The following is a 23,729-nucleotide window of genomic DNA, read 5'->3' as shown; positions in this document are numbered from 1 at the left end:
ACAGAGCCTTACATGATGGAGCCTGCATCCATGGGGGAACAGAGTGGAGGCAGAGACTAGGAGCAGCTGGACCCTATGCATCAGGTCACTACACCATACGAATTTGGCAGGCTGCTCCTCCATCATGCCAACAGGGAAGGGGCTCAACCATTACACCACCCAGCTCTGGTAACTGCTTCTCCATTGGTAGAGGTGTGACCTGACCTGTGGGCCGGCGGGGGGAGAGGGGGCGCAAGTCTGGCCACAGTCAGATAAGCTCCAAGTTCCCACAGCCAATGGGAAGGCAGAGCCAGGTGGCATTAGGCATTGCCCTGCATGAGTGACAGAGTGGTGTTGTGCCAATTAATGGTGGTGTGCCCTGGCGCATGGGGTCCAGAGCCAGACACAGGCTTTGGCTCTGTGGCATACCACTTAGCTTTGGTTACTTCTTCCCCACTGGTGGAAGTGTGCCCTGCCTGCTGCTCGGGTGCCTTTTCCAGAACCTTATTGGTTCTCAGCTCTCAAACAATCAGCCAATGGAAGGCAGTAACTGGAGCTGGATGGTGGGGGAGGCAGAGTCAAAGGTCTGAGTAGCATGGTTTGTGATGTGTGGTACATGGAAGATTGCTGTGTGACTGCGCATAGGCACAGGTTAGGGAATATTGCCTATCACAAAGCCTTTGGATTGTTCATATCTGGTCTGGAGTAGTTTGTGTGCAGTGGGAAGGAAAGGATAGGACATGTTAGAACTTTGGAAACATGCATCCCTCGCCATCCAGTATATGATCTGGAATAGAGTTATCTTTCTAATGAGCCCCAGTATCCAACATTGACTCAGTCTTCCAACTGGACTCTAGGTAGTAAACCCGCTGCTAGTCAGCTTGTTCAAGCCTATTCCTGGTTGCTCAGAAAGCTTGAGTCGTTGTTCCCAAAGAGGAATTAGATGTAATGTCTCCAAACACTGCAGTCTTCTCATTGTCATCAGTTATCTTTATAACTGGATGGTGGAGAATGGGAATTGGGCAGGGGAAGGTGTTTAGAAACATGACAAATGACCAATAATTGTTTTAAACAAAGTTGTGCCTGGATATGGAAGTGTCTGCCAAAAGAGCCTTTCTGTGTCTGAAACCCCTTTCCTGTCAGTAGAAGGAGATGGATTACCAGCAAGTATTTTGGGGGGAAATCTAGTGTGAGAAGGTTAGAGAGGAATATTTAAAATACACTGGGGGAAGGCAGTAGAGAATCCTATAATAGAGGCCCAAAAGTGCCTTTGAAAATCCATAATATGGTAGATAAGACTTGGAGAACATAGTATTACAAGGGGCTTTTCAAAAACTGCATTTAAAAATAAAGCCAAAAACCGCACAACCAAACAAAAAAATCTGTACTGGAAATAGAAAGGAAGGGAACCAGACAAGAATGCACAGTTAAAAGATAAGGCAACCAAAAATGCAGAATAAGTTAATGCCAGTGGGATTAGGAGGATATAGATACAAATACATCTGGAGGAAAATAAATACTTGTGAGAAAGTAAGCCCACTAATGATGAGGGGGTTGAAAGCCAGAATGATTCTAAAATGGCTGAACTACTCACGTGTATCCATAACAAGAAAAATAAGGAAAAGAAGTTTGAATAATTGGGTAGTGATGACAATCCTATGAATAAGCTTTTGCAAAAAAGTAGTTAAGGAAATTCTTAGAGACATTGACTTATACACACACCAGCATGTCAGGATCACATGCAACCCTCCAGGGTCTTGAATTTGCTAATGGAGCAGTTGATTTGTTAGCTGTTATTTTTGAGAAGGCATAAAAAACTGGGGAGGTACCAAAGCATTTGAAAATAATGAATGAGATACTAAACATCTGAGAAATGGAAGTATGGTCCTGGCAATTGCTCTTTGGGAAATCTAACCTCTATTCCTAGTTATATAACAAACAAAGGGGGAGAACCACACTGAGCACTCACCGGATAATGGAACTTAGGAGCAACAAGTAGCGTTGAGGGGTTATGAAGAATCATGCCAAACAAAAACTTATTCCGAGCAGGTGACACAGTATGTGGGAGATTTAAACTTCAATAAAATATTTGATCATGCCTAGTGAAATGTTGTAGAAATTAAATTGGCTAGGATGGGAGCATTATCAATGGATTGAACACACAATGAACAGAGTGCAATAAGTAATGATTGCGAGAAGTGTCCAGTGGCTGATCTGTTCTTTGTAATTATCTAGAAGAATCTGGAAATAGTATCATCTGCATATTTATCATTCTAAATTGGGAGGAGTTGCAAACACCAAGGATAGAAAAATACTATCCATCCTGGGGATCAGATTTTTTCATAAGAACATAAGAGCGGCCATACTGGGTCCATTTAGCCCAGTGTCCCGTCTTCCAACAGTGGCCAATGCCAGGTGCCCCAGAGGGAGTGAACAGAACAGGTAATCTTCAAGTAATCCATCCCCTGTCACCCATTCCCAGCTTCTGGCAAATAGAGGCTAGGGACACCATCCTGGCTAATAGCCACTGATGGACCTACCCTCCATGAAGTTATCTAATTCATAGTGCTACCCAAGCTTTAATGCAAAGATTGTCTTGAAGTAACTCTTCTCCAGTTCATTATTGCAGAATATATAACTACAGCAATTGCTTACACTGAAAAGTAACATTAGGAAAGATGTAATGTGGTTTTAGTTTTTTAATGTGACTCTGAGCAACTGGAAACAAGGAGCCAGCAACAACTAGCTTTCATCAGATCACCAAGTGTTTCATGGACAGAAGTTTAAGAGCCTTGAGAAATTAAAAATCAGTAGACTTCTAATGTCCTCAGCACTGTAGTCTGTGGGTATTGGAAAGAGAGCGAGGAAATAACAAAGATTCAGCCTATCAATGCAGCAAATAAAATGGGGTTTTAGAGTTTAAGAGCAGAAGGGACCACTAGGATTATCTAGTTTCATCTCCTGTATAACACAACCTACCAGTACCCCCAGTACCCACACTCTAACCCAAGTCTGGATAGATAATAATCCAAAACACTTCGATCACTAAGGGAGGGGGACAAACATATGTATTGTCAGCAAGGGGTAGAACAAGGAGCAGTGAGACCTCATTAAGCAGAGGGAAATTTAAGACAAATATTAGGAATCACTTTCTAGTGCTCTCTGTGGTAGGAGGTTCTGCCACTGGTGGGAATAAAAGGGCTTCTTGGAAGCACAGAAGTAGTTGTAGGTAAGTCCGTTGTGCCGTTTGTGGCTTTAGAGCCTGAGAGTAGAATTCTAATATCAGAGTTGACTGTAGGTCCCATCACTGGATGAAAGGTATGACCTCTTTTAAGATTAAGGCTGTAATTCAGCTAGGCTGGTCAGTGTGCTTGTAGTTGAGCTATTCAGTTTGCCCCATACTAGCATTCAGTTTGGCCCTTAGATGCCGATCTTCTGGAAGGAGGTAAAAACTAAACACCAGGGGAGTTCACCTTGTTTTAAGAAGCGTGGCTGGACTCTCAGGAGCCATTGTGTGAAAGTTTGCATTCTTGGTCTCGGGAAGCAGGCTGGGAAATGTAGGCCATCATGGCAGTCATTTTGGCCTTTGAACTTAGATTATATAACCAGTTCTCTTGCTGCAAATCAAAGGAGAGGCTGGAGAAAGAGATAACGGGGATGGTGTGGATTGGTAAATCAGAGCAGTAGCGGATCATGACAAATCCACAGCTGGAGGTGTGCCTTACTCCAGTGGGACTGACTGGAGTTGTGAAGAGTAACTTGAGTTCTATTATAAATAGTCTCTTTTTTCAAAAAGAAAAGGAGTACTTGTGGCACCTTAGAGACTAACAAATTTATTAGAGCATAAGCTTTCGTGAGCTACAGTAGCTCACGAAAGCTTATGCTCTAATAAATTTGTTAGTCTCTAAGGTGCCACAAGTACTCCTTTTCTTTTTGCGAATACAGACTAACACGGCTGCTACTCTGAAACCTCTCTTTTTTCAGTATGTCTGTTATGTGTCTACATTTTGTATCAGTCATGGTTTTTCAAATTTTGAAGTGTTTGGGTGGAATAAATGTTTCTTTTGCCCCCAGAAAAATCTCAGTTATGCTTCCTAGCCACAGCAGTAGTGAGTGCTTGAGAAATAAAGAATTTGAAATTTTTAACAGTGAGGGTAATTAACCATTGGAATGATTTACCAAGGGTTCTGGTGGATTTTCTATCACTGGGAATTTTGAAATCAATACTGAATATTTTTTCTAAAAGAGAGATTCTAGTTCAAACAGGAATTATTTCAGGGGAGTCTTGTGGCCTCTGTTACTTGAAATCTTTAAATCATGATTTGAGGACTTCAGTAACTCAGCCAGAGGTTAGGGGTCTATTACGGGAGTGGGTGGGTGAGATTTTGTAGCCTGCAGTGTGCAGGATGTCAGACTAGATGATCATGATGGTCCCTTCTGGCCTTACAGTTTAGGGATATATGAAATACCACTCAGCTGTAAAACAAAGGAAAGCATGTGAGCCCCATTGCTGGGGGCACACACAATTGGACTGGATAAAGTACTATAATACAGGGGAGTCTTGCATTAGCCCCTGGGGGGGATGGAAGAGATGACCTCAGGACTACTACTTCTCTAACAACTCTGATAGTTGAGCCCGAGGCAGTGGTACAATGAGTGATTTTAGTTTTGGTGTCAGATAAACAGATTCTTAATCAACCAAAAATGGCACTGCGGGCAGTGGCAGGTCAAGCTTCCATCAGACCTCCTTACTAGTGTTCCTCAACCCTGCCCCGGAGGTGGACAGCTTCCACTGATCATTCATTCCTTGGATTCTACTGAGGTTCCCTGCAATTGGGCCAGTTAGTGCCAATTATGATAGTGGTTTGTGTGATGCGTAGAGCCCTGCAAATTCACGGATCTTCGCAGACCAATTTTGCAGATCGGATGCGGATACAGATTTTGTTTGTAAAGCCCTGCAAATCTGCGGATATCCCCTTTATATCCATGAACCATTTTTGTGGATCAGATGCAGATACAAATTTTGTATTCGTGTAGGGCTCTAGTGATGTGGACACTTCTCCACTAGGAAATTGACTGACATCCTAGTTCATTTCACCTAGGTCACCTAATAGCCATTAGAGATGAAAACCAATTTCAATTACTATCAACCTTAGGCTAGATTAGAACCTGCAACCTAGAAGTCTCAGCCCCCAAATATACCTGATATATAATGCCTGGAGAATGGTGTAAAACTCCCAGGAATAATAGAAGAAAGAAAACTGATTCTTATGTATCTCAAAGTAACAACTGGCAGCTATGTCTGGTACAAACCCATACTTGTTTTGTTGTACAAACAGAACTGTTCTCAGAGTGAATTAAGATTTTCATGAAATGTGCATAACTAGCAATCAGTCTTAGTTCTCAAGGGTGTTGCAGTTATTGGGTCTGTGCTGCATTTCAGCAGGCCACCCATTCAAGGGAATGCACTGTTCAAACTTGGTTTAATATTTTTTATCTAGTTTATCTACACGTTGTAGGGAAAGGTAAATTCGTATTTCCTTTTTCCCCTTCTCTGCTTTGAACACCATTAGTCTGAGTAGGCAGTAAATATGTCATTGTACTTTGGCAGCACACAGGGGAGACCGAACTGCAGCCCTTGCCTATTAGCCCCAGATTAATTCCATCCAAATTGTTTTCATCAGATGCTACAGATTACAGGGGTGGGAATCTGGGTCCAACCTCTCCTGAGAGCTGTCCAGTGATTAAAGCAAATCTGTGGTTACATTCTTGGCTGCCATTAGCACAGAAAGTTAATTTCATGGAACATGACGGCAACATGTAACCTTGCCAGACTTCTTTTCTTCTTTAAGCCCCTTACGTTTTTGTTCAGTTTTCCTCCCCATCCTCCCAAAATTGGCTCTTTCTCTCTGTCCTCTCCCTAGGGGTGAGATGTATCTGGGTAAGAATTCTGGGAGAGGCACCTAGCATGTTACACTTAGGACCTTTCTGAAGTTGTCGTAAGATTCTCGCCAATGTGCAGCACTTCAAGCCAAATGACCTTGAGCATAATTTGTAAGGCAGAAAGGGTGGAACATAGATGATTTCAGTAAAGAAATAACCATTACAAGAGAGAAGCTGATTGGTGCTGACAGCATTGGGCAAAGATAACACTGGGGCATGGGCGCGACTGATTGGCAGCACAATAGATAAAGAGCATCCATCTCCCCCTTCCTTTTTTTCTTTCTTTGCTTGGAAACATTTGATATCAGCCTGGTGACCCCACAGGGCGTGGTGGTAATGTGAGAAGGCCCTTGGACCAAATGCACCCTACCTGAACCCTTCTTCTCCCTTTGGGAAGTGAGCTCTTTCAGTATTGGGTGGGGGAGCCAAGGTGTTGGCAACATGGAGAACTGGATAGCTGAAAGAGCTGGGGAAAGGGATGTGGAGTCTCATTCTGGGTCAGTCGATCAAATCCAGCTCACATCAGCAGTGACCAAAAGTCATTGCCCTTTGACTGTTTGGCAGATCTCAGTCCAATTTCCACCAATCCAGCTGACAGTAATTAGCCCTCTTGTAGTGGCCCCAGTGCCAAGGCCAGAGGTTGGCTGGGACATGGACACGGACACTGAGCTTTCCTTTTGTCCTTAGGTGGTCTCTCCGAATGTTGTCCCTGTTGCCTGGATAAATCATCGCTCCACAGTTATTGGTCAGGCCCCTTGTATCAGCATTAAGTTGCCTAAATGTTTAATTTTAAAAGGGGCTGGATCTGAAAAAAAGTGTTAGAATGGAGCCAGAGAACAGGAATTGTAGATGAGGAGGAGTCAGTGGCAGGCACCTTGGATAATCTGACACAAGTGCCCTTATGTAGTAAAGAAAGTGTGACTGAAAAAAGCTCTAGACTCAGTTTCTGTTGATGTCAACAGGGCTTGTGAGACGGTCTAGCATGGGCAGTGGCTCCCAGAACACAGTGCTACAGTCCATTTATTTCAGAACCAAGTCTCTCCAATACCGTAGTGATGGGTGTGGGATATAAACCTTGATAGCTGGATATCCTGGCTTTTGCATTGGCTCAGCCAATAGCAGAGGTCTAGTTTGCTTGCACCAGCAGGTATGGGGGTGCGTATTGTGCTTGTCCATCTGGCCCTGATTTCTCTCAGGCTGGGCATGGGGACTGCCTACTGACAGGTCTTTTCCAGGCTGCAAGCCGCATGCGCACGCGTCTTCCACCCAAAATATGGAAATATTTACAGCAGCAACAGAGAAATAAACTCCCAACTAGCATGGTGAGTCTGGCAGTGGGAAACTTCCAACAGATTGAGAAAAACAAGCCAAGCATTTCCAGTGGACCCTTGGGATAACATGATATCAGCATGTGAAAGGGGTTTGTCTGCATTGGTCTGAGCGGTGTGCTGGAATTTGTTGTGCTGCATGTGGAAATGGAAAACATATCTGAATGCTGGGCTGGGCTCTTTGCACAGCTAATGGACCCCAGTGCAGCAGCTGCCGCTGCTGTGTCTAAAGTTCCGTCATTGCAGTTATGTGGTGTAACCAGATCCGGAAGATACACTACTTAAATTGTGTTTTATAAATAATGCTTTGCACTTCTGTAGCTTTTAATCTGAAAGGTCAACAGCAGTGAACTCTACAAAGATCTCTGAACACACAACCTGCTCTCAGCGCTCTCTGGTAACAAGACTTCCTTTCCTTGTCATTGCTCTAACAGTCCCTCCTAATGTGCACGCAGCCAAAGGGCTGAAGGTTTGTTCTATTAGGGCTTCCCTAGTTACAGTACAGTTCTCTTATGAAGCGCTTACTCCTGACAAAATCTACTAGATTTTGGATTAATCTCCCTTTGGACACCCCAAAGGGACATGACAGAAGCTTCACCTTGGGAAATTGGATAAAGAATTGCGGAATAGACAGTAGAGGAAAATCCTGCGCTCAGTTTACAGGGGAAAACCCAGATGTGGCCTAATGTGTGAGCGCTGACATCTGTGTACACAGATCCTGATGAGCTAAAAATCACCTCTCCACTCAGTCAAAAACATTGTGTAAAATTATATCTTCCTGCATGTTTTATAAAACTGTATCTTTGTATATCTAGATGTTCAACAGATTATATTAGGTACGTAGTCTGAAAACGGCAGCAAATGGTGAGATGGAAAAAATGGCAGATGACACAATGATTTACATTAATTAATCTATAAAAGGCTGTGAACTTCAGAGGACCTAACAAAGCTAAGCCAATAGGCTACACTAGTGGTTTTCAAACTTTTGTACTGGTGACCTCTTTCACATAGCAAGCCTCTGAGTGCGACCCCTCTTATAAATTAAAAACACATTTTTATATATTTAACACATTATAAATGCTGGAGGTGAGGCAGGGTTTGGGGAGGAGGCTGAAAGTTTGCGACCCTCCCCCACCCCCCCCATGTAATAACTTTGCGACCTCCTGAGGGGTCCCAACCCCCAGTTTGAGAACCTCTGGGCTACACAATGGCAGGTGAAATTCATGACAAAATTCCAGGTAATATACACTGAAGGAATAATTTTGAACTTCTCATACATTGCACTGGGGCAGTGTCAGCACATAAGAATTGTAGCTGTTGGTGCAGCTCTGGCACTGATCATTCTACCTTCTTTCCTTGCTTCCTTAGGATGTCTTATTGCTGAGTCAGTTCATCCGTTCTGATGGAGGGATGCTGCCCCGTAGGATCACAGGTCTTTGTCTGGAGGAGCATAAGAAGGTTGCAGTGTGCATACAAATGGCTCACCGAGCAGGTAATGAGTCCTCTCTGGGAATAAGCCCCTGATCCCTTTATTTAGTAGTAACCACTTTGGGGAGGGAACACACCTTCCTCCTTCCGCACCACCGGAGCCACCAGAATAACTGAGCTGCCAGTGAGCTCTTATTGTTTTGGGACCCCTTACTACCAAGTGCCCAAAGCCCTTTGGTAAAATCTTGCCATCATTCTGCCAACCTCCAAAAGAGTGATGAAACGCTAAAAATGCCCTAAAGAATTTTGAGCCTTCTTCCTTCCACCTAACCTATGAGTCATTAGTAGTCACGGCAGTATAAGAAAAATCTAAGTCAGTGAAAGGAACTCCTGACAACAAAGAGCCCAAAACATTGGCTCTGTTAAGGCAAAAAGCCTGTTGTTGGCTTCACTGCAACTACATATGGCAAATTACCAGGCATAATTTGCCAAAAACAATTTCCTGACTTGGAAGAGGGTAATCAATTTTTGCCCAAATTGCTTCAAGATACTAAGAAGGAGCTGAAGGAAATTATACAGGAAGGCCAGACGGTTGCCAGGAGAGCTCTGCAGGTGGTGGCCACACAGGCCTTGGACATAGCCACAAGGTTGATGGCTACATTTGTGATCAGGAGAGTAACCTCATGGCTATCATCCTGGAGGGTACCAAGAGAGGTGAAGGATACCATTCAAGATCTCCCATTCGAGGAAATGGAGCTTTTCAGTTCGAGAACTAGGCGCTACCTCCCTAAAAGAATCAGGCCACCTTGGGATCCCAGAAGATTTACACACCATTCACCGGTAGAAATTCCTACAAATAGCCCCAACAAAGGCAGTGGGCTCACCTTTACTCCCAGAGCAGACAACCGGACTTCCAACAATAGAAATGTTCACAGTACCAGTGAAGGTGCCCTTCACCTACCTCCTCCATCACCCACTCCTCCTCATCAGTCCGAAAACAAATTTGATGGGAATGTCATGGGCCACGTCAGAATCAATCAGGTGCTGGCAACTGCCTTCAGGAACCAGCTTGCCCCACTTCATTGGTCTTGGTCTGGTATCACCTTGGACAAATGGGTGCTGGGAACCATGTCCATGGTTATCCCACTCACTTCCCCATCCCTCTTCAGGGACCTATCTCATGAGAGCCTATTACAGAAAGAAGTGGTGGTGTTGGTTTATCTAGGCACCATAGAAGAAGATCCATAGGAGTACAGGGGTAGAGGCTTCTACTTGCAGTGCATCTTTATCCCAAAGAGGGAAGGTACAGCTGATCTTTGTCCTAGACCTGAAGAGACTGAACAAATACATATGCTATCTCAGATTCAGGATGGTAACGCTTGCCGCCATCACTGGCTGCTGTACCTTTCCCACTGAATGTTAAGGCTCACTCCGCCAGAGCTTAAATGACTTGTTTTGCCTACTTCAGACATGTGCCAATGTCAGAGATCTCATGTAGAGTAACCCACTTGACCTTTGTCAAGCGCTGTGCCTTGGACTTAGTGGCTAGGTCAGATGCCAAGTTCAGGAGAGCAGCACTAGAATCATTGTTGCAGCTGGAACTCTATGGAGGCAGTGTTGCCTAGTGGATACAGTAACAAACTGGGATTCAGGAAGCCTGGGTTCTATTCCCACTGGCATACTGGGTGACCTTAGGCAAGTTGTGTCACCTCTCTCTGCTTCAGTTCCCCCTTCTGTAAAATGGGGGAAAACCCTTTTGTAAAGCACTGTGAAATCTACTGATGAAATGCCATAAGTATATATATTTTATTCTGATCATCCATAGGAGATGCTTCTTGCCTGCAGTGGGCTTCACATTGACACGTTCTCGAAAAGAGAGTGGTTATTTACCCTACAGTAATAGTGGTTCTTCGAGATGATGTAGCCAGCGTGGGTCCCACAACTGCCCCTCCAAGCCTGCTCTTAAGAGTTCTCCGCTACTGTGGGCTTTGAATTGCAAGGGAACTGAACATGTAGTCAGTGGGATCCAGTAAGTAACTATTCTTTCATGTCTCAGTGATCTTTGAGATGAAACAAAGCAATAATTTGTGCATAGCAGCACACACAAGTGTTCAGGATAGGAAGTGAATGTAATGTTTGGCATATAGCCCCACTCATCTGAGGATTTCACATTAATTTACAGAGATGGGAAAGTGACTTGCCCAAGGTCACACAGCAAGGTGTCAGGAATGGATCCCAGGTCCCCTTAGTGGTTCCTTGCTGTAGCCATTATGCCTGCTTTCCATGCTATATCCAAATTAAAATGCAGAGAGAATTCAAGGAGGCAGATTGTAATCCTTGAGCTGGAATTTGGCTAGATGTCGGTGCCCTTTCTCTGATAAACAGCACCATGGGCTCTTTAGTGACCACAAGTGGTCAAGTCTTCAGTTATATGTTTCATCTCAAATACAGCACCTCCAGCAGCACTGCGCCCCTGCCTGGGTTAGGGCATTGGTTCAATACTGACTCGACGGGAAGAATGCCTCTTCCATTTTAGCCCCTTGGGCTCTCTCCAGAGATCTCCTATCCAAATACTGACCGGTCTGCTTAGCTTATGAGTTGTAATGGGATCTCAGAGTGGTATAACTGTAGCTATTAGCAAGGGAACAATGCAAAATCTCACATCTTTCCTTTCCCATGTCAGGTTTGCTGCCAAACCACAGGCCACCGCTTCCTGAAGGCCATGTTTCCAAGAAACCCAAGCTCAACAGGTAAATAGTCTTCTCTTGACTTTAAGGGAACTGGAGGTGGGAAGGCATTTCTGCCTCCAAACAAGCCTAAGGCAGTGAAGTCAACCTGGATTCAGGACCTATAACGAGTGAGGTTCTGTCACTATGCTCTGGCCTGCCAATACTTCAGGGCACTCCACAACTAACCATACCTGATCCAAGCCATCCACACAGAGTTTAGAAACTGCTGTACACATTAGATACGTTCTCCTTCCCTCAAATCCACCGGCTTCCCCATAATTGGCAATAATACAGGGAAGATACTGCAGTGAGGACTGCTGGTACAAATCCCTGAGCTAGATAGGATGCAGAGAAGCCCATGGTGGGCAATAACAGTAGGTGGCGGAGGGCAGGCAGAAGGAGCTTGTTACAGGCATGCTGCACTCTTTGCCCTTTCCGTGTTTTCCCCTTTTGACTGTAGTTTGTCATTCACCCTCAGCTTGCCCGTCCTATGTAACAAGCTCTCTTCTCCTTCCCCCCGCCACCCAGCCCCCTGGCCTTTGATGGGAGAACTGAAAACCCCCTATCACCTCTTGTGCCTCCCTCACTGTTGGGAGGTGCTAATCCCCTGTTTATGATCTCACACTCTGTTTCCATGGAGATGTCAGAGTGGTTTATGAACCTTCATTAGAGAGTTGTGGGGTTACCAGAGGCCATGGGCCTGTTGCTGGGAGAGCTTAGACTCCAAATCTCAGGGTGGCTTGAGACTCCTGGGGTTTGGGCCTGGCTTTATAGCTGAGACCTGGTGGGCAGCTCTTTGGGGTTTGCCATGCCACTGGGGGTGTGCCTATACTGCAGTTAAAAACCCCCAGCTGGCCCATGACAGCTGACTCGGGCTAAGGCACTGTTTCATTGCGGTGTAGACATTCAGGCTTGGGATGGAGCCCGGGCGCTAAGACCCTGCGAGGTGGGAGGGTCCCAGAGCTCAGGCTGCAGCCCAAGCCCATATGTCTGTACCACAATTAAACAGCCGAGCCCCACGAGCCTGAGTCACCTGGCACGGGCCAGCTTCGGGTGTCTAATTGCAGTGTAGACATACCCACGCTGTGCTGTCAGCGGGGATCAGATTGTGTGCAATCAGGGTCTCCACAGTGGGAGACTGTATAGGATATGGCCCTAGGCTCCTCAGATATTGGGCTCTGAAATAATACCTCACATTTCCGTATCTTAAACCCCTTTATCCAGCACATCTGGGGTGGAGTGCAGCGATTGTTTATCACACACAGCAACTCTGCCCAGCTGGTTAGGACAGGAAATGGAGAATCCTGGATCCCACTGCAGGGACCAAGGCTCCAGGGCTAGCACCCTGACTTCTGCTAATTATGCTGTGGGCTCTTCAGCTGGGTACCTCCATATACATCTGGCAGCACAGCACCCCGGAGAACCAAGCTTGGGACTTGGTGTCTGAGTGTTCTCTACTGGATCACTATCACTTCACTCTGCAGTACCCTTGTTTCTTCTCAGTGGGAAGAGAAAGGTATCGGAGCTGGGGCTGTGATTGAGTTAGAGAAGAGAAGGCAGGGAACAGAGCTGGGTCACAGCAGGCTGGAAGTTGAGAGGGAGCTGGCAGTTTGTGAAGGAGGCAGGATTGGGGTTGAGAGAGCAGGCTGTGAATTGGGGAAGATGGGGATGAAGCTGAGGGAGGCAGGCCAGGAGCTGGGGGACTGCAATGAGGGCATTTCAGGAATGCCGCTTAGATATTGTCTCCTCTAACTGCTGGAGGTAAAAAGCTCTGCATTTTTGGAGCCTTGCCATGTCTCGGCTGCTGCAGCACTGAGAGAACTTTGGCCCCATGCCTACTCCCACCTGTGCCTCCCACATTGCTCTCTGGAACAGCAGTCAGCACTGCACAGGGCAAAAAACTTTAACCACTTCCTTCCTCCTGCCCAAATCACCACCTCCCTTTCTCTTCATGGTACACAGCAGTGTCAAAAGATGGGCTTGTGGTTAAGATGTTGGACTGGGACTTGGGAGACCTGGATTCAGTTCCAGGCTCAACCACAGGCTCCCTGCATGACTTTGGACAACTCATTTAATTTCTCTGCCTTCATTTCCCCACATCTGTGAAGTTCCTTAAATATCCACAAGTATGTAGGTGGTGCTCAGATCCTGTGGCAATGGGGGACCTAAGATCCTGTCCATAGTGAGTTAGGTGGCTGGGACCTTTGAGCAAACTCACACACCTCCATTCAGTGCAGTGAGAGTTGAGGAGCCTTTACCAGTTTCCCCACAAAGCCTTTGAGGTGTAACATTAGGACCCCTCAGGTCATCTGACTTGTCACTTTGCTGCCTTTGAGCCTATTGGATTTCAAAGTGCCAACTTGGGGAGGGGTCAGTTGTGCTTTGAGAGATGCCTGAGACTGGGTGGAGGGGGTCTCTGCAGTGAGAAGCAGAGCAGAAGGGTCTGGCCTCTCTTAGCAGACACTGTATCACACAGCTCAAAGGTGTATTTACTAGTTCCCTAAGAGCAGTAGCCCCCACTCCCATCTTCCCCTGTGGGGACTGCTGTTTTGAGTGCTCTGGTCCTTACTAGCACAGCCTCCTGGCTTCTCCAGGTGCCTCCCTACTTGAATGAGATCCTGTAGTTTCCTTTGGCATTGCTGCTATAACCTTGGAGACATCCGTGGGGATTCGCTGAGGGGTGTCCTTGCAAAAAGTTTCTACAGAGACCCCGACAGGAGCTGCAGTGACACCAGGCAACTTTTCTGTCCAGTTAATAAAGCCCTGAAGTTCCTCTTCCAAGGAGAGGGAAACAAGTGAACGAGTTCCAGGAATCTTAAAACCAGCCTATGTAGCCACTGAACTCAACCAGCTCTTCCTGTAGTGCTGGCTGTCTCTCCCTGCCCACCCCTACCAGTGAGACTGCTGTGTGAATGGTGTTAAAAACAACATTCTCCCTGCCTGTCACTGCTGCAGCATATTGACTGTGCTATTGAAATGCTTTCAGCTGGGCCTGGCTGGCCTCTTAGCACTACATGGGACAGCCAGGAAGGCAGAGCACCTTGCATTACTCTGCAATGACCTCTCTCTCTGGCTAAAGGGGGATTACTTGCTGGGCTCTGTAGAGTGTCTTTCTGGCCTTTAGCTGAAGGAAGATGGCAGGTGGATGGGACCTGGAAGACATGAGGAAGTAAAGCCAAGAGCAAGGGAGGTGAGGAGTGATGTGATGCCTAACTCCTGGGGGGTACCAGGGCTGCAGACTTTTGGAGAAGAGCAGCTTGCTCAGATGCCTAGCAATGTCAAGCTCTCCCTGATTCTCAACCCCTTCCCACCACATGGTTGCCCTGTTGCAGGTCATTTCCCTTCATCCCCCTGCCCCTGCAACACACACTTCTGTCTCAGGAACTTTCATATGGTGGTTCGTTCTGTGGATCTCCTGAATAGGAGGCAGGATGATAGGGATGCAGAGCTTTGTGCATCTGTGGGGAGTGAAGTCTCCTCTCCATGCGGTGGATAGTGGTTTGCCTTAAGCTGAGGGACAGTGTCTCTATATTAGCATCTTATCTGCAGGTATATGTGCTCACCCTCCTCTGCTCCTGAAATTCCTCTCCTCGCTCCCCTGTGCTGAAAGATAAGCAGCCCATTCCACCACCTCTTGTCCTGTCTGGCTCCTTGCCCTAGCTGTAGTAATGTCCTCTTGTCTCTCTTTGGAGCGGGGAGAGAGCCGGGAAGAGACTATCTAGCTCTGGACATGGCCACCAGAGAGCTCCATAAGAGGGTGTCAGGGAAGATGACCTGGGCTCATGTGTGAGGAGGGGAAAAGTTATCTTGAGCTGGATGTGAAGGTGTTTGGTGCTTTGAACCTCTTCTCAAACAGCCAGTGTAGGTCATCTTGAGGCTTAGATTAGACTGAATAAGTGCTCTCATTGGCTGCTGAACTGACAGGCTCAGGACTGCTGCCTGAGATGAGAAGGTTGGTGTTAGATTCCTATCCACCTTCCCAAGGGTCAGAAGAGATTCACTATTCATAGTAGACCTACCTCTGGCAGGTCATTAAGTCAAAAACCAGGCAACCTTGCTGATCAGTGTAACAATGGTTTCATTCCATCCCCATAGACCTTTCTGCTCCCCAAGTAGGAGTCACAGCCCAACATCTTTGCTAAAAGTTGGACTGAGGCTCTAAATCCTATTTCCAAGAGTTGGACTTGAGCTTCAATGTGTGACTGGCAGGAATCCGGCAAATGGCTTCATTCAAGGGAAGCAGAGAAGGTTTAACGCATGGCTCCTTCCAGAGTCCCAGCAGTGCTGCTCAGAGCAGCATCAGCTGGAGGGATTCTCTGCAGACTAGACCAATGTAAGACTCCCTTGTTTCTCCCTCTCTCCCCTGAAGTGAGCTACTACACCGAGGCTCTGGCCAAGTGGCTCCATGGAGCCTCTCAAAGGGCTGTTCATTAAAGGACTTTCCCATGAAAAGCCAGCTGCACAAACAGTCCCAACAGATAGTCTTTGTTCTTGAGGCATCTGCAGCTCCTTCCTTCCTTACCTGCTGAGATGGCGTGGAAGACCAACTCTTGGGATAGGTTGTAGGGTTCCTGAGGCAACAAGCAAAGGACAGTGTATTGGGTAGTTGTCAGACTCTGGCTTCTCACAAACTAACTTTGGGGACTACACAGCAGCAGCCCCTGAACTTTTCCTCTGCTACACTTAAGGTCATCTCACAAAGGATGTTATGTTTCCCAACGTGCTGTGCCCAAATTCCACTTGCTCTGTCAATTTAAGTGACCCTGTTTCATAGCACAGGGTTTGCCTTCTGATCTTATCTGGGTGATTGCTCTGACTGTGCTTGCCGAGTGCCACTGTAAGGAATGCAGTCAAGCAAGATGATCTCTGTTGTAGGGCAGTGGGAGTTGCTGCCCAACCACTGGCCTCTTGGCCCAGTGAGTCTAACTTGTGTGTTTAGCACCCAGCCACCCCGTCTGCCTTGTCCCCTTTGTCCCTCCATAAAATGTTTCACAAGTATGCTCCCTGCACATACATGGTGCCGTGTCTCTCATATCTGTTGTTCTTCAGGGAAACAAAAGCCCTGTTTCCTCTTGACTGTGAAGTGGTCCCATTGTGTTACCTGATGTGTGAACCTCTTCTCACTGGTCCCTTCCCTGAAGTGTGATAAGACTCCCTCCCTGATCTGAGCTCTTCTTTCCATCAGATCACTTGCAGCATCCCCGTTTCCCACTGAAGGTGCTCCCAGTAATGTGGTTGTGATGGCACTAACTGTTCCCATCCTTGCTGCCCTCATTTTGTGTGTGGCAGGCAAGCACTGAGGATTGGATCATTGGGAAATGGTAAGAACATAAGAATGGCCATACTGGGTCAGACCAAAGGTCCATCCAGTCCAGTATCCTGTCTGCTGACAGTGGCCAATGCCAGGTACCCCAGAGGGAGTGAACCTAACATGTAATGATTAAGTGATCTCTCTCCTGCCATCCATCTCCACTCTCTGACAAACGGAGGCTAGGGACACCATTCCTTACCCACACACCCTGGTTTGTTTTCAGTTACACACGCTACCTTCCATAAGAAGGATTTGCATTCAGGATTGGAAGAGCCCTCTATGCTTTAACACTAAGGAGGCATTTGAGAAGTGACAGTAGTAGAAGCAGGTCTAGTGCAAGAGTGTGATACACCTACTGAGGCTGTGATAGCTTGTGGTTAGCAGCTGAGCCGGAGAGAGGAGATTCTGGTCTAAGCAGCACTCTTGGCTGAATGTGGTCTCCTCCTTGTTGTCAGGATACTGCTCAGGTGAGAGACCTCTCACTGTATTTCTCATATCCCCTTTGCTTCCTGTTTGGTAGCTTCTTGACAGTAGTAGCTTGTTAGTGCCATCTGTTAGCTGTTTTACCAGCTGAGGGCCCATAGTAGAAATACTGTTGTTGGGTATCCAAGTTTTGGTGGCCAGAGTGTAACAGGGTTTGTTAGCTGTTGTGCCCCTCCTCAACGCACATTGGAGTGATGCCTCTGCCCATGGTATCATGTTTGTAGAAACTGGATGTAGAAAAGCCTTCAATTCCACCTCTTGGCAATGCAGAATTGTTCCCTACAGGGCACTTTCTAGTGCTTTGCCCAGTTTAGGGCTTCTGCCGCTTCCTTGAGCTGATTCCACAAGCGACGGAGATGATCCCTCACTGTCAGGGATTGTTCCCTGATCTTCAGCCTGCATTTTTCTTTTCTTAATTTCATCACATTATACCTAGTTATGCCTCTGTTATGCTTTCACCTGGCATGTGCTGAGCAGTTACATGCCACAGCAACACAATTTTTCAACGGCCAGCTTGAGAGAGTGGAATTTTGTAAGGCTTTTCCAGTACCATGTGCAACTTCAGTCTGCATTCAAAAATTCCAGAGCCATATGTGTGCAGGCCACACACATCAGAACAGTCTGGGAAGCTGTCATGAGCAGCTGCAGATCAAACCGCCCTCCTTGCTTTCAAGATTAGAAACCACACTAATTTGGCAGCTTCCTTTCTAGTATATAAGTTGTTAGAGGCTAAGTGTGGGAGATCGCTGTTCTGAGCTCAATGGCCATCCCAGAGGCAGAGTCTGGAGTCGCTTTTATGTGGATGCTGCACTGGCTGCTCATTTGGTCGGGACCAAAATATTGGTTAAAGCAAAACTCCATGAAATCATCCCTTCCATAAACTATTACGGGGATTACAGTTGTGAATGTAGGTTGTAGCTTCTCAGGGCCTGCTCTCTGCCTGTGGGAGATGCTGTGGAATTATGGGGTAGAAGCGCTGGATTTGGAGAGCTCACAACTACTCCATTTCCACCTTCCTGCCAGAAGGAGGCATTATAAGGCTTGGAGTCAGAGTATTGAGTGCAGATAGCTCCCAGTTTATTCTTCCCTAGTCTTAGCCCTTCTTTGCCTCTTGGAAAAAGGAGAAGTTGCCCTGGGTTAGGTAAGAAGGAGATTACTTAGTAGCAACTGGCTGCTAAACTCCTAGAAGGAAGTGTTCGCTGGGATTAGTGTGTCTCCTGCAGATACCCCTTTCCACTTGCTGGGAGCTGTTATCAGCATTTAACTTATGTGGCATGTGGCTTCTCACCTGCATTGAAAGCCTGTAGCCCTGTTTCCTATGTTCTGTGTAGACTATGAATTCAAAAACAAAGAACCAGAGCAGCCTCAGGTGAGTGGAAGCTAAGAGGCGTCCTGGGAAGGGGGCATGGCAAGGAGGAGGCAGCCCTGCCAGCACTTTGATATAGGGTTTCCTGCATAGGCTCAAGCCCTGTGCTCTTAATCCAAACAAGAGCCAGATTGAAAAAGTTCAGTCAGGGTTCAGAAGTTCAGCCTTGAGCTGCACCAGGATGGCTCCTGCTTGAGCTGCACGCAGGGCCACAGCTGCCCCATGTGCAAGTCATTTCCCTCACCCTAGCACACTCCTTAGTGTTAGCAGCAGTGTCTGGATAACGTAACTTGTAGAGTCTTCCCTCTCACAGAGTGAACCTTGGAACCTGACTTCCATGAACCATAAAAATTTGGGATGGCCTAGGGTGCTCCAAAGACCACAGGTGACCAACTGCAGCTGTTTTCATACTTCTCATTCTTGCCACTACCCAGCAGGGTTGAAAATAGCTTTGCATGCTGCTCGCTCCCACCATACATTGTTACATAGTGGTGATTGTGAGGTGGGGCTAGCCGCATGCACCTCTCCCAAACTTCTTTCCCCAGGACTGGTAGCCATGGGCCCCTTTGGCACCCGTGTGGCTAAAAGTTTGTGAATACTCTGAGAATGCAGAATGCTTAGTCCATCCATACTCCAAGGCACGTAAGGCTCTAAGCTCTGCCCTGGCAACACTGACATGCTTAAGAAAATGCAACCGTGTAAAGTGTAGGAGAAAGCAAAGACCCCTCTACAATGGACTCTAGTGCTTGGATACAATGGTAATGGGAAATAAGGAAACTTGAATGCAATGGGATGCACAAATTATCAAACGAAGCACTGTGCTTGGAAACCAGAATTAGCCTGAAAACTCCAGGTGTTGTATAGGTTCCATGGCCTTCCTCTCTGTGTTCCTTCCAGATAGAAAATGAGTGCATTCTAGTATCAAATGGTGGGAACAAGGGGTTAGGCAGAGAGTAGGAAAGGTGCTTTGCAGCAGAGTGGCAGCTCTTGGGCCTCAGGGCGATGCTTGCTTTTTGCCATTGCAGGATCATCAAAGTAAAAGGCAGCAAGCAAAATAGGTCAAAATTGAGTTTTGGACAAAGCAAGCATTAGAAACAGTAAAAGCAAACTATGCTCCAGGAAGGGAGAGCGTCCAAATGTCTGTTTCAACTAACAATGAAAAGCCCCAGCCTGCTGTCCCCAAAGGAAGCCAAAGGGCTGGAGCAGAGGGCTGGATTAGACCTGCTCAAAGGAGAAATAACAAAAGCTCTAAAATCAGGCCATTACTAAATCCTTTTTCCTATGCCGATTTGGGGTGTGCACTTCCAGCACCCACATGGAAACAGACAGAGGGATTTCTTAAAGCCACTGGCTGTCTAAACGTGCACACAGCATTGATATATATCTCTGACATTCACTGTGCTTCCCTCTTCTAGTGAGATCATTTGTTATCACGGGAGCTCTTTCCCGTAAGTGGATGGTCATGTGATCAAAACTGCACTTGGCACGCTGTGATGCATTGAAACAATTTTGGATTTTCCTCCTCTTTCCCTGTAGTTAAGTTCCTCTCCATCGGAGCTCACTGTAGGTGGATGGCTGCAGTTCAGATGAAATGTAAAAATAAGGACCTGTCCCCTTTTGCTCATTAAAGATCCCATAGAACTTCTCCCAAAACAAATAGCATTAACCCCAGTTTCTGGCCAAATTCCAAATTGGTCATTGCTTTTGGTCTCTCTAAATCCTGCCTGCATTTTCAGTTGAATATGGGAGTCTCCTTCACTTCCTGTCCTAAAGACCCCACTAATGCACCAGTATACGGGTACGTTTACACTACCCGCTGGATTAGGGGGTAGTGATCGATCTATCAGGGATCGATAAATTGATCCCTGATCGCTCTGCCATTGACTCCTGTACTTCACCGCGGCGAGAGGGGGAAGCGGCAGTCAACGGGGGAGCAGGGGGAGCAGCGGCAGTCAACCCTGCACCGTGAGGACATGAGGTAAGTTGACCTAAGATACGTCGACTTCAGCTACACTATTCTCGTAGCTGAAGTTGCATATCTCAGGTCGATTTCCCCCTCCCCCCCACAGTGTAGACCAGGCCTAAGATTAACCATAGAAAGGGACTAATACAATGTATGCAAATAAGAACAAGTGAGTTGATTCTATGATGTGCAACTCTCCCTCCCATTCTCACCCCCTTCCTGTTGTCTCCTCTGGACATGTTCATGTCTGCTCTAGCTGTAAGCTCCTGGACGGAAAGCCTAAATCTCTTTATTTGCCTGTAAAGCAGCTGAGAGGCAACTTTGTTTCAGTAGCAGAGATCTTTAGACACAATTTGTTTGTAGTTCTTTGGGATCCTTGAGGAAGAAAAGTGCTGGCAAAATGTGTGCTGTTTTCATATAGTTCATAACCACCCAGTACTGTGAGATTTATTTTACAGTTCCCAAGCATGTAGTAAATGCCTTGCTATACATATAAATTGCACATGGCCTCTGCCCAAAGCATTTAACCTTTAAATTCACACATGATGCAAATAAGAGGTAACAAAACCTTTTGTTTTGTTTTTGTTTTTTTTGCGGGAGTGTGGGGAACAGATTGGGGATCACACTAAGATCACATGATTACTCAGCAGAGATGGGCAAACAACATTGTTGGGCAAAAAGCTTACCAGTCTGTTACAAATTTTAATTTGTCCAAGTATGGTTTACATCAGAGTTTTGCTTCAGATCTTGCCTGACAAAACTTATTTCTTCAAGGACTTCTATTCCCTCCCTACCAGTAGCAAAAGATTTGAAGGGCAACAAAACTCCAGGCCTCCCAGATATGGAATTAGATCCCTGCTAGCTGACGCTGGGCATGAAATTCCATCTCGTGTACAAGGCCAGATGTAAAGTTCAAATTGTAAAAATCCAGTGTAGTCCGTTAAATCGCTAGGAGTTGCTCTTGCGATATATTTGCAGTTGTAATTCCACTCCCAGCGCTTTTTGCATTGCAAGTTCTGGTTTCCTGCACCAGCATGTTGGAACACAGTTGTACAAGCACATCACAACAAATGTGTGTGTGTGTGTGTAATTAATTGGTCATAATCCCAGGAGAAATAGCTGCCTACCTAATGAAAATAGACTGACTCCTTTGGAGACTTTCAACTGAGTTTGGCCTGCCTTATTCAGGCTGGCTGTGGAGCTGGTATCTTCCCAATGAGAAGGCACGGGGAGGATGAATTTAGAGTTGGCTTTTGATACAGTAAAGGAACTGGATGCTCAAACTTAGCCAAACAGGATCAGGTGGATAACTTGCCAGAAGCTTGCACCTAATTTACACAGAATGGAGCTCATGGCAGTTGCCATTGTCTTCCATACAGAGGGACAGCCTATGGGACCCAGGATGCAGTGTTCCCTTTCAGTGATCCTTCTTGATCCAGTGGGGAACTTTGCTTACTGGGTCCTCTGGTGTTCATAGTCCTTGCCTCTGTAATAAAAATGTGGCAGTGGCCACCCCTGCTTTAGCCAAAGCCTTTTCTCAGTTTTCAGTCTCAAATTTGAGGTGCTTTTCTGCTTCTGTTTTTACAGGTATCTTACGCGCTGGTCAGTCAAATCTGCTAAGCCCATCTGGAAGAGGGGTCCTAAGTGGTGCAGAGTCCCCTTCCGTGTTGGACACCCCTTGCTGATGGATAACATCAACTATGGGCAGAGGCCTGTTTATTTAAATCACTGAGGCACAGCGGAACTTGCATAGCCAATGGATCACAGCTTTTCAGGCCACTCTGCCCTTGTTCTGAGTTTCTCAGCCCCAGCAACACCCTGATTCTAAGCATCTCTCCTTTTAGCATTCTGCATTGTCTCCAGCGAGCAAGCAACCACCTGCTCCTCTAGGGGCATGCAGGATTTGCCATCATTGCCTTCCTGTGCAGGTAGAACAAGGGCTGACATTTGATTATCGTTTAAAAGCAGGAAAGGATCGTGACGACCCAAAAGGGTTTTTGCAGCAGGAAGCTTTAGAAGGAGAATACCTCTCAGATCTGATCTGTCACTGGCCCAAGCCCTACAACCTTTAACTCTGAAGAAAAGTTCTCTGCTCCCTACTACCCCATCAGGAGTGATGGAAATTGTGTTAATCAGTGCTGAAGTGGAATATTTGTGTAGTCTGTAATGACTTTAGTCTGAGGCAGAAAACACATGACAGTGGCAGGCAGGCATTTGGCATGATGATTGTGTCTCACTGTGTGCCTGTTAGGATTACTTACTGGCTTGCTGTAATTCCTGTTCCTGACAAATACAAAACACATTGACATCCTTGGTCGGTCTTCTCCTTCCATGTAAACTTGCTGAGAGCCACTCATCAAGGTTGCAGCTGCTGCCTGAAACAGTGTGTGGTTGGAGCTTATACATCATTGTCTGTCCTGTAGCCCTGTTCCTGTACAGTTCATACAACACAGCTGGCTTTCACCTTAGTGAGCAATCCTACTTCCAAAATGCTAGGTATGGGCCTGATGCAAAAGCGAGATTAAATTTACTAGGGTTCATTGCTGCTATGTCTCCGTCTATCCAACATACCTCTGAGGCCCCAGGCTGTGTAGCCCTTTTTTATTATCTTCTGTTGTGCTGGTGAGTGCTGTGTCAGCTTAGGCAGGACCGTCTGTTACCATCTACCAGCATGGACAAGAGAAGTGGGGAAGAGTCAATGATCTGTGTTGTGTAGCAGGTCAGACTAGATGATCATAATGATCTTTTTGGGCTTGAGTCTGTGAAAAGGAAGCTCTAGATTCAGGCCAGGCGGAGTGCAAGATGCCTGGATCCTTGGCTTTAGGGAAAATGTAAGTGTTAACTCTAAGTGTGTTGAATCCTTAGGTAAAATCTCTAGCTGAGCCTCTCAGAAAATGGAGGCCAGGAGTTCTATCGCCCTATACTGTTCCTTTCCGTTCTCTTTGAACGATCGCTACTCACATTGTGTCTAAAACAAACACACTTCCATGGCATCTTTTCTAGGGCGGGTAACCCAAATCAGCCATCAGTGTGATGATGGGAGAATGACTGGGTGAGACAAATGCAGTGGTACGCCATGTGGACCCTGAATGGCAGAACCTGAGAGCACAATATTTACCAGCACAACAGCCTGACTCTTGTACAGTTGGGTCTTTCACTTTTGCCAGCAGTGAGCAGGGGGGACCTCTACTTTTAACAA

General features: G+C 46.4%; 1 protein-coding gene across 3 annotated transcripts in view; it reads left to right on the top strand.

Annotated features, from left to right (window-relative positions):
- The window catches only part of MRPS18A (mitochondrial ribosomal protein S18A), a 28,072-nt gene extending 4,997 nt beyond the window's left edge, over positions 1-23,075 (top strand). Inside the window, exons 4-7 of one of the 3 annotated variants that reach the window (XR_006280163.1) lie at positions 8,619-8,742; positions 11,362-11,428; positions 22,118-22,507; positions 23,065-23,075. Coding sequence is in view for 2 of the 3 variants with exons in the window: in XM_038395654.1 (XP_038251582.1) it covers positions 8,619-8,742; positions 11,362-11,428; positions 22,118-22,262 (336 nt within the window). In the remaining variant the exon portion in view is untranslated. Of the gene's footprint in view, positions 1-8,618; positions 8,743-11,361; positions 11,429-21,327; positions 22,844-23,064 lie in introns of those variants that run through there. The other 2 variants (XM_038395654.1, XM_043511575.1) reach the window with 2 other exon arrangements.
- Positions 23,076-23,729: the final 654 nt, after the last annotated feature.

The sequence above is a fragment of the Dermochelys coriacea genome, chromosome 3, assembly GCF_009764565.3.
Source record: "Dermochelys coriacea isolate rDerCor1 chromosome 3, rDerCor1.pri.v4, whole genome shotgun sequence".
NCBI classification, from domain to species: Eukaryota; Metazoa; Chordata; order Testudines; family Dermochelyidae; genus Dermochelys; species Dermochelys coriacea.
Note: the sequence above shows the minus strand (reverse complement) of the source record. Positions and strands in the feature narration are given on the sequence as shown.